The following is a 20951-nucleotide window of genomic DNA, read 5'->3' on the forward strand; positions in this document are numbered from 1 at the left end:
AGTTTCATAATTTGTGATTTTTCTAAATGCTGTAGTGAAAAATGTTGGTTTGTATACAACATTGCACGTACCTAGTAAATGTTGTGATGTAGAGGAACTTGTGGTTTATCTCACAGGAAGGCTTAACTAGTCAATTTAGTCTCAAACCATTTAATGTTTAAAATTCTAAGTGTCCTTCCCAAGGTCACCCTAAGGACTTGTCCACCTTCCCAAAGTCTCTTGAAGATAATACTTTTATGCATGAAGCTACTATGTAACACAACCTTCGTTAACTCAGCAAGTTGTGCCTTCCAAGGGACAACTACCACAATCCCTCCACCAAATAGGATAGAAATGTATTCATAACTTTCATGGAATATAACTAAACTAATTACACTCTATTTAGTCCATGGTATAATGGGTTCTTCTCAACTTACTTGATTCTTCAAGTTTCTTTAGGAGACCTTATTAGGCCTAATTGCATTAGCCTTGCTAATTAGATATTTGGCCTTTAAATTTTTAACTATATACACAACCCCAAATTATAATTTTAGTCCACAATACCCAGCTATGAGCTCTATACAATATCAATAAATTTCACTAGGGTTTTCTCTTTGAGACCTTAAATCCAAACTGAGCAATTTGTAGGCTTATGAAGCAATCTTAAGCAATTCTACATGCAATGCCTAAAAACCTTCACTAATTTTAATATGTTGACATCTAAAAACTTGGATGGGGTTTGCACAATTCATAGGAACTAATATCTATCATTGATTTCCACCTTTCATTTTATTACCCATTGCAATGCCTTGTATACTCTTCTTATTGGCTCACCACTGCCTAGTGATCAACCTAGGGCATCATAGTAAAACTAGTGAATAAAATTTGGAAAGCCCAAAATTTTTAAAAACATGAAATATACAAGCATACATAGCATCCCAAGAATGTATATTAGTTTTTGACCAATAAATGCTAGGAAAAATGTATTTTTGTACAAAACCCTAAGTTTTGAGGCTTTTAGACCTGCGTGGATTCAAAACCATAACTCTCTTCACAAATGGAATTTAGTTCCTCAAACTATGTGAAAAAGGAAGATGAGACAATAAAACTTCAAATTCAAACAAGAAATTTATAAAATTAATCAATGTACCTTGAGTTGCAATACATAAAAAATGATGATTAACAAGAATATTAGAGTAAAAACTTTAACTCAAAACTTATTTCTTGCCTTGTTTGATCCAACTAACTTCAAAAATAGTTTTCGATTCATTTTATATACTCTTGGATTAGTTATTCCCATTCCCAAGTGATTTGTGGGTTCAAATTTTTATTCTTACAACATTTTGCAAAAAGTTACAAAGTTACAATTTCACAACTATTATCAACTTTGTAGTTTTGCACTTCTACCACTCAAAACTTCTCCTAAGTGATTGAAATCACCTAGGAATTATTTAAAAACACCTAACTAACCCTAGAATAACATTCCTAAGAAAAAATTGCACTATGACCACCCTTGGTGTCTTAAGACCCTAAATATTGACTATGTCCATCAATCAAAGTTCACAAATAAAATGGGTCTACTGAGGCTCAATATTACAAGATTTGTTGCCTTTAGACCTTGGTAAATCAACAATTAGAATCCACAACATGAGTAATGTTCTCCTACACCGTATTGGACAGATATTAGAATCTATTTTGTTTTTGGGATTGCCTAAAATACAAAGAGATAATGGTTCTATATTTGTGATGTTAGATATATTTTCATGGATAAGACATTTCACTCCTTGTAAGAAGACTTCAAATCCAGTGCATGTTGAAGACTTATTCTTTAGTGATATTTTAAGATTGCATGGATTACCAAGGAGTATATTTATGGATAGTGATAGTAATTTTGTCGGTTATTTCTGTAAGACACTTTGGAGGAAGATTAATATTGATTTGATGTTTAGTTCTACTTTTCATCCAGAAATTGATGAATAAACAAAGGTTGTGAATATGAGTTTAGTTTATTTACTGAGATGTTTGGTTGGAGAGAAACCCAGGAATCAAGATTTAGTTTTTCCACAAGAAGAATTTACATATAATAATTTGGTAAACAGGATTAATGGTAAGATATTATTTGAGATTGTTATGGGTATGAGTCTTAAGAAAATTATCGAATTAAGGGATCATATTCATGAGGAGAAATGAGGTGTTGAAGTAGGAGGACACACAAATCTTATGAGGTCTTTGCATGAAGAGGTTAAACATACTTTGGATAATAGTACTTAGAGGTATAAGGAGAGTGTTGATATTACTATGGGATATGAAATTTTTTCAATGGAAGACGAGGTTATGGTTCGTTTTAAGAAAACAAGATTTCTAGCTGTATTTGATAGAAAGTTAAGGATATATAAGTTTGGACCTTATGGGATCTTGAGGAAGTTTGATTCTAGAAATTCTTTTAAAGTTGGATTACCTTAAGGATATGGATATATCACCCATACTCACTATTGCGGTTTTTTATAAGTAACAAAAAGTTTATTTGAGTTTAGAGAATGACTTAGATATGCAACAAAAGTATCCTAAGAAGAAAATAGAAGAGGTAGAGAGAACCTTGGATTGAAGAGTTTGAAGGAGTACAAGAGGTAAGGAGTATTTGGAGTATTTCGTGAAGAGGATAGACAAACTAGTTGAAGATTCTTCATGGATTTATCAAGCTAAGTTGGATCAATTTGATTCTTCTCATATTGCAAAGTGTAAGAATCACTTTCTTAATAACCATAGGTGTTTGATGTAGGAGCATCTTGGGTTTTGAGAAATCTTGCATCAACCAAAAATATTTTTGTTTTTTGTTTTTTTAGTTTGCCAGTTTGTATAGTTCGTGGGATCTATTAATGATCATTCATCATTCATCATTCAATCCTTCACTAGTTCTTTCAAAATTCTTTCCATCTCTTCTTGGAGTAAATTTTTTCCATGTGGTTTTATCTATTTCTCCTCTTTAAAGAGATTTGGTTGTTCTTGGGTACCTCATCAAGCCTTGTTTCTAGAGCCCACATTTACTTTCAATAGTAGTTTCTAGGTTTTTAATTGCTCCCTAAGTTTATCTTAAGGGGGGATGTTAGACTAATAAGGAATTTTCTTAATAACTCTATTTTTCTTAAGCTAAACTTTAGGCATATAATAATTGATTCTTTTATTAATTATTATCATGCAACCTAGGTTTCCCTTTAGGGTTTCTACCTTTTTAGGGTTTTCCTTGTTGGAAATATTCAAGACTATGCTAGGTTACTAAGAGGGGAGGGTGAATCAGTAACCTCTAAAACTTTATCAATTACAATACTTTATAGCAATATTCCAATTATCATTTTATTGATCTGATTGCACGCATGAGAAATTGAAAACATAAAACATTCATAACACTTGAACACAATAATTTGGTGACCTAGAAACCTTCCAAACAGAAAGTAAAACTAGGGTGGGGATGAGACCCACAAAAATTCAATACTGCAGCATAAAGTTGGCCTATTAAGACTTATATTGTTCACTTCTAATGATCTTCCCTATTAGGAGAAATTAGGACTGCTAGGTCCACCTTGTTAAAGGATTTACAAACACACAATAAAGTATGCACTCAATAACAAGATTTTGATTAAGACTATTAAGTCGACCTTGTTAAAGGATTTAGATTGATTCACTTGTTAGAATGAAACAATAGATCTCTGACTTACAACTAAATTGCTGATAGAGATTCCTTGAAGTACTGATCACCTTTTGTGATGGATATGTCTCTACTACTCCTTTTCTGATATGGCCTTCAATATATGCTACTTGATCATATTCACATTCTCGCACACTTATGTTCATGAATTACACATTCACACACATTGGATATGATACAATACATTACATATACACCAATACAATTTACATAATAACAAAGTTGGCCATTATACAAGTTAACACCAATATTACAAAGTCAGCCCATATGAAGACACTCGGGTTCTAAGGACTGACTTGGTGAAGTTCTGATACTTGGTGCCCACTATCATTACTCAACATCATCATGCACTCAATAGAAGTAGAAGCTTAGTCCATACTAATCACCTCAAAGTAGTCTTGAACTTGGGCTACACTGGTGACTCGGTAGATACAGTGTCACTTGGCATAAACTGAATTACTAGTTTACCATGACTTCACTCGGTAAACACTAACTCCACATATGGCTCGGTTAACACTAGCTTCACATCACATGAACTGCTAGCTCAGTAGAAAGTGCAAAGCTCGATAACCATTGGAGTGCTCGGGTTGAACAACTAGACTTCACACTGCCTAATTCTACTTGGTTTGAATTGTTGCACTTCACACTAACTAAATTCCCTTGGTAACCACTGGAATGCTTGGTGGCCGCTTGGAATTAGTCCAAAAGACTTGGTAGCAATTGTAGAGCTCAGTGGCTACTGAGTTACATGGCAAACACTGTAGATTGTTCAATGAGCATAGTAGCCATACAAAATCTGAATAATTGTGTGTCACTAATAAAAAACTTGACTGATATGTCAACATACCTTTCTCCCTTTATAAGGACAGTAGTTGTAAATCTATTAATTCATTCTTGATATTTTTTTTGATTCAATTACAATGTCTTGGATATGCTAATTCCATCCTCCATGGTTTTGCTCCTCTCAATCTGTGAAAGGTGTTTACATGCAATGATTCTTGGGAGTTGTGGGGTTGAGCCTTCATCAAATTTAACAAAAATCTAGGATAAAAAATCAACAATGGTACATATCTCTTATTTTTGGATCACATGTGGACCTAAAGATTGGACCAACAGTTCTCAAACTATTCATGTAAATTTGTTCCTTATAATATAAGACCAAACCTATATGTTGTAATATATTTCATTTCTTAGGGAATGTTCTCAACTCCACAACTTATCTGTGTGTTGTGAGATATTTTTAAGATATGCAATTGATCTCTAGTGGCAGATAAAGAGATACCTAGATTTGAAACTCTAAAAGTTTTCTAATAAATCAAGTCTGTTGTAGCCTATCATGTAGGAAGGTACATTTCCAATAAATTGTAAATTAATTCTTGTTGAATAAAAGTTGATCTTGCATTTTCTCTCCAGTTCCTTATTGTTTCTATTGTATTTACTCTTTTTTACTCTTGGAAAAATCCCTCATCTATGATTGCACCAATGTATTCTTTCATAATTATATCTTACTCATCTATACAAATATGTTACCTTTTCCATGCTTCTAGAGTGACTTTATTACATTCAAAGATCATGCCTTCACCTAAAGTATTAATTAGTTCATGATCCATCATGTTCATAAGAAATATTTATGAAAATGTCATGCCTTTCCCATGCCATTAATCTTTAACATGTTTTATGATGTCCACATGAGTTATCAAAAATAGGAAAATCATATTTTATTATCTTATTGTTTCCCCATACCTTATCATTTACCTGAGAGCTGCAACAAAGATGCCAAACCTTCTTTCTTTAATATATCTAATCCTAATCTTTTCTCCAGGTTTTTTTTTCCTTTTTCCATTACTAAAGCTAACATGTTATACATCGGTAATTACCTTCAATCCAAAGACATGCATCATGCTTATATTCCCTTTATTAATCATGTATTATTTCCCTTTCATCTCCAATTTCTTGTATCTAGTGTGAATAAACATATTAAGAATGCACACCTTTAATAACTTAAAGGAATTACCAACCACATATCATCTATTCAATGCCATCTCATTTTATATAAATTTCTTATATTTCTATATGCATATATTTACTTGGTAAACCATTTCTTCTTGTTAGGTATGTACATAGCTAGGTGCTAGCTACAATGATAGACCCAATTGAATACTCAAAACCATCATCATCTACTTGATGACATATCATCATGTTCTTAAGTTCCACACATCTAGCTAGCCAATAATTAGTTTGTTCATCATTATTATTAGGTGCAACAACAACATAAAAATATCCTACAAGATAAGATAAATTACTATGCATGTACTTGAATTATATTAATGGTATGTACATAAATAAATAATATATATTAAAGCACAATCACAAAAAAATTAATTAAATTGTACATACCAGGTTGTATGAGGTCTGAAATGCGACCATAGTCTTCTGATGCAAATGTAACATTTGGGCCTTCATTTACTATATCATCTTCAATGTGTGTGTTAGTAGGTGCTAATGATTTTTGTTTCCAATCTTCAACCCATTATGTATTCTCGCATTCTTCCAATTCACCCGTAAGAAAAAATTGACAAAAAGAAAGCTCCCTAGTACATATGCTCCAAGTGTTAGAATCTGAACTCCCAAATGAATGCCACTTAGCTGACCGATTGATTGTATCATAGTCATATCTTGAAAGGATAATCTTCTCTTCAACTAGGTAGAAGAATTATTTGATTTTAGAGTTTTGACTTGATCCTATGTATAAATATTTGTTACACTATTCGACAATGTCACATGTGCATTTTTGAATTTGTCTTTTTCCTCAAATTTTAATTGCTCTCTGCAAAGGGCTCTCTTCATGCATGCACCAACACCATCATGTCCAACCTCAAAAAAAATCAACATATGTTGGATATTAGTTTGCCTATGTGTCCTACTCAACCAATAGAACATTCTAGCATTCTTGAATTTTCCTATACAATTATCTGACCATATTAGATTTTGGGTCATTTGAATTTGTCTCTCTTAAATTATCATAGAATACCTTAAAGAAATATTGGAAAAATTTAGATGAATGAATTCTATTATCACTCATATAGAAATGATTCTTTCTCAATATTTTTTTATCCTTTTTTGTACTATCAGGTGCATGCTTATAAACTTTATGAACAAAAATTGCTACTTGCACTGAATAATAATATTGTGATTGTACCTCATCGTGTGGTGTGAGTGTGTAGTTCTCTTCAAAGTCAAGGACTAAAAGTATAGTACCAATTGGAAACTTATTCTTACATATGAAAAATCATCCATCAAGCCATGTAACATATTGAGAGTATTTAACATATTTTGGTATAACCACACTCTTAAACTCAACCATGAATGTATGACAACTAACCTTTTCTGTAACTAGATCAAACCTTCTGATATTCAATAGTTTTGAATCTTTTTACATCAACTAATTGTTGTCCAAATGTACTCAAAGAATTTCCATGCAAACATTCATCTAACAAAGAAAGATTGCCACACAGATCACATGTACCAAAAAGACATGCATTGAAAAGAAAGTGTTGCTCATTAGGTTGCTTACAAAAGAAACTCTTTCTAAAGTTTTATGACTCACATTAAGATATCCACTTATGTTACTAATCAATATTTTGTCAGAAGTTGATTTCTTAACTAAAGTTGTTGCTATTGCTTGTCATGGTGCATTTAGAAAGTGGGCAATGGGCATAAGATTAGGTTTTGGGATGATGTGTGCCTTCTGGATCATCCTTTGGTTGAGGATTTTGAGGATAGAACACTCGTTGATAGATGCAAATAGATTTATGGTATTTTGGTGGAGAATTATTGGATTAATAGTGAATGGGTAAATCTTGCTGAAAGTAATATGGTTTCTACTAGTATTTGGTTAATTCTGAATGCTTTTAGCCTTTATCCTCATATTGAAGATAATATGGTTTGGCGGATTGAACCAAGAGGTTGTTTTAAAGTTTCTTCTGTTTTTAGATTTGAGGAAAGGGGAAACAAACCTTTATGGGCTAAAGCTCAGATTAAAGGTCTTACTCCTAAAATCAATAATTTTTTTGGATCTTGCTTCAAAAAAAAATCTTAATTTTGGACAATTTGCAAAAAAGAGGGGTTTATTTGGTCAACAGAAGTTGTCCATGCAAAATGGAATCTAAATATAGGAATCACCTATTCTTAAGTTGCAAGTTCAGCCATAAAGTTTGGAGTTATATCCTTCTCTATTGGAATTTAGATTGGGGTTCAACATAATAATATTGGTCAATGTTTCCAAAGTTGGACTTGTCCTTCAAAGGATGCCGATATCGATTTTCTTTGAAAAATTTCTCTACCTCATCTCTGGTGGGGAATCTAGAAAGAAAGAAATAATAGAATCTTTAGAGACAAAAAAATTCCTAAGTGAGTTCTCAGTCACAATATTATTAGAACCATCAAGGAAAACTTTAAATCTCACAAAAAAATGAGTGATGAAATCCAAATTAATAACCCCATGAAGACTAATGGCTATAAAACCAAAATTGTTGATCAGAGACAAAATGTTAAATGGGATTCTCCACCTATGGGATGGATTAAAGGTAATTTTGATGGCGTTGTAAAAGAAATCCTAGTAAAGCTGGTTGTGGAGGTGTTTTGAGGGACCATACTAGCAGAATTGTTGATGCTATTGCCATTCCTGTAGGAATATCTACTAGCCATAAAGCAGAGGCTACAACTGCAAGGAAGTGGAGATGATGACTATAGCTAATTATGACAAGACACATGCTAGAGAAGGAAAGATTTCCTCAGATTGGAAAATTTATTAAGGGGAGTGATGGGTTTACGGAGGATAGTATGAGTTTCCCTAGGAAATACTTTGGTGCTATTATGCTTTGTATTCAACATGTATGTAAGGTTAAAAGTTCCTCGGTAATCATTAAAACTTTACTCTTTCTTTTGGTTTCCATTTCTTAGGAAAATTACAGGGGTAAAGAAAAACACAAGATTGGAGGGGAACCAAGAAAGAAAGAATTGAGAAATTGTAGGGAGTGGAAGACAAATGCTTCTATGTGGGAGATTCTGGAGAAGGGGAAAGTTATGACTTACATCGAGAGACTCCATGGGTATAAACCATACATTATTAAGATCTTCTTCAAAAATTGATTTGAAGAAAGGGTCACAATGCATGGGGTCATGGTGTGATTGAAGAGTTTATATTTGAGCTTACATGGCTTCCGATGGAAGGGATAATATTCAATAAGGAGACTAGTATCTCAAACATGACTTTTAAGAAATTCCTGAAGGCAGAAGCTAAAGAGAAGAACTTGGAGAAAAATGGAGACTTCTATGACCTAAAAGATATTAAGATCATCTGGAGGGATGTGTTGTCATGTATCCGTGAGTATTTTATTCTTGATGGTAGAGCAAAGAGAGTCCATAAATTTCACTTTTTTTTCCTAAATCATTTTAGGCATACAAATAGGATCTCCTTTCCATTTTACTTGAAGTATTCTTTGCTTCAAAGCCTCTATGCTCATAGGAAGAAAGAATCACATCTTGTGCTTCATGAAGGTTTAATTTTACTTATAGAAAATTTATGTAAAAGCAAGGTCATTAAACCCTCTCTGGTTTTGGAGAAGAAGTGGAAAGTGTCTGCCAATGATCCTCATTCTACGAGAATTAAGGTTAAAAGTGAGGAGGGCACTAGTGAAGGCAAGAGTATAAAAAAGGGTTTCAAACGGGAGAGTAATAAGAAAAACGTGGAGTAAATCATGAAGTTTGAGAATTTTGACACTGATGAAAAAATGGAAATGGGGGACCTTAGTTCCAACCTAGATGGATATTCTGGGAGCAAAGGGGTGTCGACTGGTAAAGATAATGTGAAGGGTAACAAGAACATAATTACTGATTCTAATTTTGGGTCAGAAGCTTTGGGGGAGGATGAAGAGAATCAGAGTGTTCACCCCTCCCATATAAAGAGGAATGAAAATGAGGAGAAAATGGAGAAGGATACTGGTAAGGAAAATGAGGGTAATGACCTTGTTGTTAAGGACAACAACCTAAGTAAAGAGGAAAAAGAGGAGAAGACAGAGAAGCAAGAAATCAACACTAATATCTAGATCAATATAGTTACAACTATTATTGATTCTGAAATTAGGGCTGATGAACAAGGCAGGGAAGAGTCTCATGAAGTGAAATTATCCTTCCTTCATACTGCTAAGCTTAAAGCAGAGGCTTCCCTTCAAGGTGATTCTTGGCTTTACAATGAGATTGTGGTACTCAAGAAAAAAGTCAGGGTTATGCAGAAAGAGCTAGACTATGAACATACAATGAGAGCTCAATTAGAAATACAAATTGGAAACATCCTTGAAAAGCTCAAGGAATATGAGAAGAAGCTCTGTTACTTAATAAAGGAAAGTGGGCAAAGAATGGAACAGGTTACATCCAATTTGTGTGTAGTGGCGACCAGTTTGGGAAAGAAGAGAAATGAGGAGATAATGTCTTCAGGTAATGTTGGGATGGGGAGTCTAGGATGACCTAGTTAGAGAACTAGGCAAAGCATGAGGAAAAAGGTCATTGAGGCTCTTGAGGCTCCTACTTTAGCTTCGGCTGAAATTATCCAAAGTACTACAGAAGCAGGTAAAGAGGTAGCGAATATCATCAAAGAGCTATTGTAGGTGTTGGTCATGGGTGCTAGAATGTTGGTTGATGGTTCGCGTGGTTTTATTGGTTTTGCTTTTTTATTTTCCAACTTGTTTAAAACTCTAGGTTCTAGGTCCTTATAAAACTTGATCGCTTTTATTTGGTTTAAACTTGTGGTTTTAGGTCCTTGTAAAACCTAGTTTTTTGTGTTGGTTTTGTCTTTTCTTCAGGTTTCAAGTCCTTGTAAAACCTAGTGGTGCTTAATGTTTATCTCTAGTTTATTGCAAAGGGTTTTAGGTCCCTTCAAAATTTATTTTGACCTTAATCTAAAACATTAAAGACACTAGCAATAGTGGATACAACTTGTTTTAAAGACTCATTTTTATTCTTGAATTTTGCATACATTCCTAACCTTTTCATCACTTTTCACATTTTAAATGTTTTAAATGGTTGCAACCATTAATTGACATTGAAACCCAAATTTCTTATTATAGAAAAATTATCTATATAATCTATTAGCATGTGTCCTAATCTGTCTCCACGAAACCAATCCATGAAGATTATCTACCACATATTTAGAAAAATAAGAATGCTCATGCACTTCAGTATCATTCAAACATGTTTCTTCACTACTTGGTGTTTCCATGTATACATTCATATAATTGTAACTTTGAAATTTGATGTTGACATGTCAATGTTTTTGTTTTATTTAACTCTAAAAGTAGTTTGTTGCTTCTTATTTCTCTCAATATCTCAACTTCATTACAAGCAATCAATTATCATTTGGGATGTTTCAAAATCATCATTACAAGCAGTCGATTATCATTTGGGAGGTATCAAAAGCATTGAAGGAATTCAAATAGGAAAAATAACAACTCTTTAATTTTGTAGATGAATTGGATACAATATAATACACACCAAGTTCTTCTCTATTCCCCAATAAAACAGTGGGAGACTAAGAATCAATTTAGCAACAAATGAAAATTAAAAATCAGTCCCAATCGCAAAATGGTATTGTACAGGAATAGATGACTCATCCCAGTCAGAAAAGAGCGTTGAATCAAATCTGGAAGGATATATCACAAATACTTATAATACAGGAAAGGAGGATGGTCCTTTGTCCAGTTAGAAAAAAAGAGCATATAAAGGATAGGAGAAGAACAAATCTTTGAACAAATAGAAAAATTCAAATGATAGCTAAGAAATGTGAACTCATGAGGTGTCTACATTAGTATCTAATACATAAATCGATGGATGCAAAAAAAAAAAAAAAAGAATAATTGGAAAACCAAGGAAAGACTGTGGTCAACATTTTCTTAAATACTTGAGCATAACATGGAGTGACAATCATTGCATGACCCTCTTAGTAATGGAATAAATAGAGAATATAATGAGATCATAGATCACCAAAACTTGGTATTCAATTCATATATGAAACAACTTCATTAGTAGAGGGACCAATTAACCTATAATACACCATCAACACCGACTTTATACAACCCATAAGATATTATCAAGGTTGATGTAGATCAATGAGAGTTGATATTGTCATAATCTAAACACACACACACACACACACACACACACACACACACACACACACACACACACACACACACACATACACACACACACACACACACACACACACACACACACACACACACACACACACACACATATATATATATATATATATATATATATATATATATATATAGAGAGAGAGAGAGAGAGAGAGAGAGAGAGAGAGAGAGAGAGATAATTGAATAAGACATGGTCCTAGATATTAAGCCCTTTAATATTAAATAATGTTTTTACCTCTGATGTAGATATCATCAACATTTACATTCCGAGCACACATTATATTTGGATAAGTTCATAAGGAAGGTGCCTATTAGATATATATTCTCGAGGAGATAAGTCATATGATGAAGATAATGGAAGTGAAATAAAGAAATGGGTGTGAGATAAACATATAATTTATATGTTGTAATTAATTAATAGTGTTGCTTATAAGATCTATTAAAGTAGAAAAATAGATGGAGATGAACAATATGAATACAAAAACATATAAGGGAAACTATAAAAAAGATGTCAATAGTTGGAAATACAAAATTATATGTTGTTCTAACAAGGAAAAGATCAAAATATGTCTCATTATATAGTTGGAAGTATTGTTACTTCCTAGGAAATGAAGTAAATTTCATTATTTAAATTCTAATTGTGAATTTTTAAAATCAAGTAAGTCTACTTTTGAAATTGTAGAGATGAGAGATCACATGCTAAGTGTTTGATCATATTCCTTAAGGGTTTAATTGGTTTCTTGAATATTGGATAGCAAGGGACATTACAAATAATTGGGTTCAATTTGATTACTTAATAAGGAGGGAAGACAAACAATTAGAAAAATACGACTTCCATAAATTGGAAAGAGATGAAGCATAAATATAAACATATTTCATGTGATGCAAAGTTGTTCAACAATACAAGAGTGAGAATAATAACCAATGTTTCATTCCCATTGTTTGATAAATGCTTATATGGAGTCATTTTCTGACTTAACGGATATGGACCTTCATCAAAGAAACTTGTATCAAGGATGCACAGATAAGTATTCATTAGCTTTGAGTATTATATTTATCTATTCACTATATTCTTTGACTATTACATTTATCTACTCGCTGTACTCTTTACTATAAGATTTATTCACCTTGATCTTTTCCTTTATGTCTGCGGATGTTCTTGTAAGAAAAGAAGAGGGAGTAGACCATGTCAAGATGGATTCTCCAATGATCAAAATACTTGTTGAACTAGGGAAGCATGAGACGACTTTCTTCCAGAAGATTAGAACGATGATATTAGATTCAAAGGGAGTTCGATACTTCATCAGACACAACTTTGTACAAAGAGGAGGTCAGAAGGTTGATATCAGAATTAGAGAGTCTGAAATTTCATCAGAACTAACCTTGATTAAGGAAATAAATAAAAAATCAACAGATTGAGAGGGAGAAGCTCGAGATGAAATTCCTTGCAATACATACTTCTCTATGAGATAGAAGCTTGAGGTGAAAGCCTTTGTTCCACCCTCTAGGATCAGTTATGATGCATCCACCCTCTGACTTGTTCATGGTGGATATCATTAGAGTTACTATTTTTCATATGTGGATTATGTCATGAAAGGTGAAGATCTTTCATTGATGTATTTTTGAGGTTGCTATTATAAGGTGACAATCTTAACAATGACTTGACCTATTATCATGATTGACTACATTAAGTTGTTGTCCCAAAGTGCCAGATATCATGATAACAAATGTATCATGATAGACTACATTAAGTTGTTGTCCTAGAGTGCCAGAGATCATGACATTTTGATTACTTGTTATCTGATAGACTACATTCAGTTGTTGTGCAGAATGTGCTGAAAATTAGATAACTCATATCCTTCTAGGATATAACACATTCTTTTGGTAGGCATCATGATCATGATGTTTGTGCACATACCAAGATAATATAAGTATGATTGATATTTCTTATTGAATCATACTTCGGATAATATCAAAAGATAACATCCAATTTGATGGATATATGTTGATATCCTTAAATATGTCATTCCAAGAATATCATATTGAGATCATATCTCTCTACATACTTGAGAGCATAATGTGTTCTATAACAATCCTCCCTAGCTAAGAAGGAGTGTTAATGTTGTAGCTTCAATTAGATTGAATTGACCTAGTGATAATCATTCGATGGTTATTGGTTAGACAAACTCTAATATATCTACTTTTGTGTGTGTGTGTGTGTGTGTGTGTGTGTGTGTGTGTGTGTATTAATGTTAATATTGTCTAAATAATTATTAACTAATAAAACAAAGGAACATGTCTCTTCATGAGACATGTCTCCGCTACATATATCTTTATACATTTGGAACACACATAAATAAATGACAGAGTTATTACATTTGCAAAAAATGATTCTTGAAATTAACACAAATCCTCTTAATATTTAAATTTACTGAAATACAATATAAAGATTAATTTCCAACTTGTTTAAGTCAATGTAGGTTGATTGTGTGTGAATCTATTTACTTATATTGAACGCGTGTTTCTCTATGTTGATAATTATGTTTTAAAACACCTATATCTTACATGATTTCATAAACATTAAACCAAACAAACTGTGTTAAGATTTATACCCAAATAAAATTGAACTTTAGAATATTGTTATTATCTTAACTTTCAATTAATCTATTTATATTATACAAATTTATCTTTCATTTTTTATGTACATTTTACTATTATACAAATTTATCAAATCCTTTCCAATACAAATTCAACTACAAAGTAGTACAAATTTCTTAGTCTTCGTTGATGTGTCTTGTAAGTTTATCCAAATTATTGATGTGGTATAAACATTAACCTTCATCAGAATTTCTGACCTGTAAGGTTAGTCAGCCAACCCCGGAGCATAACTTGCTGCATTGATAGATTGTTAACCATAAATAGCCTTTTCTTCAGTTTGGTTATGTTATTTTCAGCATGGCATATTTCTTAGAACAGTTACCCAAGTCATTGTTGTAAGCAATTGCATTCACTTAGGAAAAATATATATTTATTTTTATTTTTATGAGAAAACAATTTTATAGATTAGGAGTTAAATTTATTGATTCATGTTTTATAAGTAGTGATACATAAGAATCAATTTTCAATGGGAATGAATAGCACACTTGGTACTCGTTTCTAAATGATGCTTACAGAGGTGAAACATCAGACTTTACAAGAAATTAGCCTATCCCAATACTATGTCAAACTTAAATGCACTTAACAAAAAATTTCTACCAAAATCAAATGTATTCATTTAAAAAAAAATATCATGAATAAATTTTGAGCTGGTCTTGAAAAGTATTTGCCATGGTTACACAACTGCTATATATTCCTTCCAATCCTCAGATGAACAGAATGTACTAGTTCTTATAAAGGCCTCAAGGATGTGTAAACTCACAAATGACTTTGATGAATTGCTCGCAAGTGAGTTTCCTCACTAAATTATACAAATAAAATGGCAAAAACGCACAGATGAATTTGATGATCAGAAGTGAGATTCCTCGCTAAATCATAGAAATGAAGTGACAAACATTGCTCAATGGAAGAGGGAGTAACTTTATAAAGGGGCTCGTTAAGCTCCCAACAGAATGTATTATAAAACAAAAACATTTTGAATTTTTTTTCTCAGATTTGTCAAAAGGCCACATTTATTTTTTGAATTTTTTTTCTCAGATTTGTCAAAAGGCCACATTTATTTTTTCAAGTTTCTTGTTCATAATCATGCAGATCATCATGAAGAATTCATCCTGAAAATTATAAAGATCTATTGTATGTTCTGAAATTTCGAAAATAAATCTAACTGTACATTCTGTTCGAAAATTAACCCCGTCCTTTTATAAATAGCGTTCATGCTCAATAAACAGAACTCTGTTAGGAGCAGCCCCTGATCTTAACAAACGGTCTTTGTTTAGAAATTTTGTTTCGCTATCCTTTCCAGTAGTGAGTGGAGGAAACAACAAAGCAGCAATATTTTCCGTATCATCACAAGACATTCTCTTCTTGTAAAATTTAGCCACTTGATTTGGTGCATTAGGCGTTGCAGGCCTTCTTGAAGAAGTAAAGAAACAATCCAAGCCTTCGTTGCTGAAGCAACCAATGCAAACAATACACATTTTAGAACAAACATAACAATAAGAGCTCTTTGAAAAGGCATGGATAAACTAAACCACCCACCTAAAATCATTTTGAGATATTTCGTCTGGTGTCGAAGAATTTGCTCTGTTTCTAGAAGCTCGCACACGAACTGGTGTTGTATAATCAAAATGCATTTGTCTAGCAATTGAAACCTGCTTGTTTCTTTCAAAAATATTAAACTCTAGTAATAAATAAATATCAAAATGGCAAAAGGGCAAGAGTCTACAACACAATGGTAAATTATAAGCCTTTTATCTGGGAAGTCTTGGATTCAAATCTACTCGAACTTAACACGAGATCTTGAGTTCGAATCTACTCCAGCTTAACACAGTAATAATTAATCTCAACAAATTACTTCGAACCATTACTTATAAATAAATAACATTAAAATTTTAAATCAAGTAGTGAAACCAATGTTTACCGCTTCTCTGAATTTGCTTGAAACTTGAAAGAGGGGCTCAAGTTCATCATGATGAACAAAACAGACAATCCGAACCTGTACAGCAAATAAGGTAGCTCTGATTATATATACACCCATAATCCATTAACTCTTTCAGCAACTGTAAAGTATATATCTGATAAATGGTATATTATTAATCAAACCAAACGAATTGGGAGCCTAATCTTCCTAAACGAAAACTAGAATAAAAGGATAACAAGGAGAAAAGTAGTTAATATAATTGATTTCTCATCATATGAATATCTCTTAATTGACAACAAAGTTTCCCATTTAACATAACAAAATATCAAATATTAAACACCTTCAACACAAACTATAAGCTTCATGTTAAACAGAGAAGAATCAGGCTGTTGAGTAGTATGAAATTTTGTTTCTAAATTAGACTGTTCCATGTTTTCCTAGTATTAATGTTTCAGATTATACTTTATGATTCATCAATATCATTAGTATGAAAAAATGCAACAATAAAATAACAAAATATACACAATCTAAAAGCAAACTTTTATACATTTCAAATGAATTACAAAAATCTGAATATAAGATCTTTCATTTTTACTGGAGTGCTCAATCACTGAGCTCCTCTGTTCATTTTGTTCATTTTGCTTGAGATGTAACTTATCTTAAACACCCCGCTTCAACCATTCTATAGAATGCTTTGGAGCTTTTAATCTGGATCAACTCTAATACTATATTGAGCTTTTCATGAAATCATGAATTGTTTAGAATTCAAACCTGAGCATTTTCAATTTATATGAACATTTCCCTGAACAGCCAACAAAATGTACTTTTAAGAGAATAAAACATCAAACAATGAATACCATAGACTTCTTGTTAAATAGAGAAGAACAGAACTAATAAATGGTTTAAGTTTGAGCTACATTTGTAGATACACAGACACAGAGATGTAAATATTGTTCTGAACAAAGCAAAATATGTTGGACTAATCGTTGATGTTTTTTTTTCGGATTTGCAGTATAGCTTAACCGTCTCTTGTAGATTCTATAAATCTAATAGTTGTTCTGGACATTAATAACCCTAATTTGTAAAAGTTTGAATCTTCTACAATGACAACCCTAATTTGTAAAAGTTTGAATCTTCTAGGTTAAGGCTGAGGGGGATTATTGAAGTAACCGACATAGCTCAACTGCCTCTCGTGAATCTATAAATCTAGTACTTATATGTAACGTTAATAGCTCGACCTTCTGATACAACAGCAACCGTAAGCGATGACAAAAATCAAAGTATACAAAAGAATGTTTACAAATTTCTTAAGTGAATCGAGAATCTCATCTTATATCTAATGAAGAAGAAAAATAAACTCCTCCCAATCATAGAAAAATCTTTACAATCTTTCCCCTACAACACTGTAACTCTTCAATTTCAACTCTTCAAACATTAAAAAGCAGATGCTACCTGTTATACTACAGAAATTAAAGCCAAAACATAATCAATGTCCGACTGACTGACGTAATGAAGATCTACAAACCAATTTCATCTGAAAGTCTTTAAAATTCTCCTAATCCTCATGAGCAGCATATACGAGGATTAATTGAAGAATAGAAAAGACCAACTGAAAGCAAAATAAATCCTGGGGAATTCCCCATGGTTGAGATGTTCTGAAAACCGAAGAGAACATGTCATCCTTAAACAAACAAAACAAATAAGGATATATCACAAACTTAAAACACACCAAAATATCCAAGGGAAGCGACTCCAAATTCGCTTCCATAGTCAAATTCTCCTCTTTCACAAGAACAGTGGAGCAATTTTTCACATGAGCCGTCAAACAAAACTTGGCATCCATTCGAGCTTTTTCTGAATGACTGGGCGACCGAAACTCGGATGAGTTTTCACGACCGTCTAGAACAGTGGCAATTCCGTTCTTCCCTTTCGTGGTCAATCCATTAACTCTCCTTTTAACCCTTGTATTTCTCAAAACCCTAATCCCCTGTTTCTTCCCCTGCGATAAAGACGACTTCATTTTCAAATCTTTCGTTTTCCCTCCACCTTCACAACACATTGTTCTACGCTACAGCAGCAAGATACAAATTACAATTCGATTTAACAATGAAGATCGAAGAAACATTGGGTTTATTTGCTATTTTTTCTGTAGAAACAGGGCAATTTATACACGCCTAGGAATGGAGATGTTTTCAGAGCGAAACAGAGAATCTGATTACTACTGTAAATCAAAATCATGAATGAAGGTGTTGGCGCGGCCATTACTGACCGGTAATTAATCACGAATGAAGATTCTCGGCGGCGCCATTGCTGACTTTGCGTCTGCCACTGGCCTATCTTTAGAGTGGTATAAAGGCAAAGCATGCACTTGAAAGGAATCAGACCATTCTCAGATATGATCTGACATTCATTTAGGATGGTTAAAACGTAGAATCTTTGACTACATATTGACTAGAAGGCAAGCTTAAAAAAACTAGATATCCATCGACCATTCTTAAAATGCTTGATACAGTATTATTCACCTATATATATAGGTCGCAAACAAATGTTTCTACGAGTAACGTCAGTTTTTCACAATCTGTTTGATTTTAATCTTATCATTTGATTTTAATCTTATCATTTGTAGTATATTGTTTCCTGGTGATTGTTTTGTAAATTTGAAAGAGAGGTCATAAGTTTTAATCGCACGAATATAGTGTATGTTTCGTTTGCAATACAAGTGTTTCCTGTAAGGAATTCAGAGTAGTCTCATATTATTACAAACCATCCGTAGATTCATGTATTGTGAACTATTTAAAAATGAATCTTTCTTTATTCCTTAGTGGATCTTTACAACATCCAAGAATGTCCATAACTTGTGACTATCTCAAACACCTTTTCCTTTGAAGACTTTGACTACTAAATAAATATCCTTAAATTTTGTAGATTTATATTAAAGATACTAATACTTCATGTTTTGCATTGGTCTTTTCAATATTGAGTGGGTTTTGGAAGGAGATTTAATATCTTAAAACATCATTGTGATTGTAGTAGGGATAATTGTTTTGGCTTGTCTCATTTTGGATTAGAAGCTTCGATATGAGTCTAAAACTTTCTATATCCTATTAACTATAAGCAATTCACAAATCTGTCAATGGTTCATGTGGAACATATGCAACCAAAACATCTTCAAAAAATTGAGTCAGTTGGATTGTGTCTATGTATCTCCCAACCACCCCATTCTTTCTTTCCATGATGGTCATCTGGGAGCTTTAAATCTCTCAACCAATCTTTCTTGTAACTACCTTCTCATCTTCATCTTTCTCTCCCTCTCAAGTTCCACCCCACTTTCTAAAGACCTTCCTAATTAGTTGAATGCTACTCATCTCAAAAAGTATGATTGCATTGATAGGCTCTTAGCTAGTCAAATTGATAAATGAAGACTAAAACAAGAGAGATGGATTAGCTAGTGGGAGAGAACTATTGCTTGGTGTATCTCTATCCTTTGTGACTATAGCCAAAGAGTTTCTATGAAATATTGTAGACTCAAAAAATTACTCAAAGGTCAACTATAACTTGTGCATACACTTCCTATCGATAATCCTCACAACATCTCTTCACAATGATCAATTGGATAATATGATTTGAATAATGATTGTTTCCAAAGATAGAGGTGCTCAAAATTTAGACCCAACTTCATTAGGGTGAAAAACCACAATCTACAATTTTCTTCAATGTCTTCATCACAAACATAAATTGAGTACATTTATTGGATTAAATATGTTGATTGTACTATGCAAAACCATTTTAACATTATATATACCTTCTACAAAGACCTTTCTTTATTGTTGATTAACTAGCAACATTCATCTCCCATTCCCAGAAGAGGGTGTTGTTGACTACATCCCAAAGGAAATAAACTTGGAGTTCAATGTAAGACTTTGGAAAAAGAAAATAAAAACATGAGACTTGATGAGTTCCTAGTTGAATTCTATTAAACCCTTTAGCCCCACATTCAATAGGGCTTTTTTTAATGATTATGGTGAAGGAATCTAAACACGATCATTGGAAACTATTGTTAATGGTTGATTAGGCTTATCCATAAAGGCAAGGGGGGAGGCAATTTATTTTTAAAATGGTTTTTTATTTATAATAACAATATCTATGAAATTTTTTCTTTTGCTAATTTTTAATTTCTCATTATTGCACTATTTTTTAAAGTTCTTTTGCATTCACGATCATTCATAAATCTAATGATATGGAGATTGATAATATCTAAGAATATATAGAGACACCCATAATCCATTAATTCTTTCATCAACTATAAAACATATATCTACTTAATTTGGGTTGTTAGAATTTGTCAAATACATGATATATTGTTAATCAAACCAAACGATTTGGGAGCCTAATTTTCCTAAATGAAAATTAGAATAAAATGATCTATGGTACTATACTAAAACAAGGAGGAAAGCATTTAATATAATTGATTTCTCTT

At 32.5% G+C, this 20951-nt stretch overlaps 1 protein-coding gene across 2 annotated transcripts; it reads right to left on the reverse strand.

Moving 5' to 3' along the window:
- Window positions 1-15592: 15592 nt before the first annotated feature.
- Window positions 15593-18967, reverse strand: LOC149540050 (F-box protein At4g35930-like). 2 transcript variants are annotated; one of them, XM_089801242.1, is made up of 5 exons: window positions 18744-18967; window positions 18204-18537; window positions 16475-16549; window positions 16093-16205; window positions 15593-16002 (listed from the first exon to the last, which is right to left on the reverse strand). In XM_089801242.1, the coding sequence occupies exons 1-5, from the start codon at window positions 18836-18838 to the stop codon at window positions 15753-15755; spliced, it is 867 nt and encodes a 288-aa protein (XP_089657368.1). In that variant the 5' UTR covers window positions 18839-18967; the 3' UTR covers window positions 15593-15752. The 2 variants fall into 2 exon arrangements, with proteins under 2 accessions (XP_089657368.1, XP_089657369.1); XM_089801243.1 differs by having other exon boundaries at window positions 18204-18542; window positions 18744-18883.
- Window positions 18968-20951: the final 1984 nt, after the last annotated feature.

This window comes from Cupressus sempervirens, chromosome 9, assembly GCF_028749045.1.
Source record: "Cupressus sempervirens isolate cs-2001-9-10 chromosome 9, ASM2874904v1, whole genome shotgun sequence".
NCBI lineage: Eukaryota > Viridiplantae > Streptophyta > Pinopsida > Cupressales > Cupressaceae > Cupressus > Cupressus sempervirens.

What these genes read in the sequence shown, in the direction of transcription:
- LOC149540050 (XM_089801242.1), bottom strand. Translation starts at nt 18,838, where the DNA reads ATGCTTTGCCTTTATACCACTCTAAAGATAGGCCAGTGGCAGACGCAA. An exon ending in CGCTTCCCTTGGATATTTTG is followed by an intron (nt 16,550 to 18,203) that starts GTGTGTTTTAAG and finishes TTTGCTGTACAG; the next exon opens with GTTCGGATTGTCTGTTTTGT. An exon ending in ATATCTCAAAATGATTTTAG is followed by an intron (nt 16,003 to 16,092) that starts GTGGGTGGTTTA and finishes TGGTTGCTTCAG; the next exon opens with CAACGAAGGCTTGGATTGTT.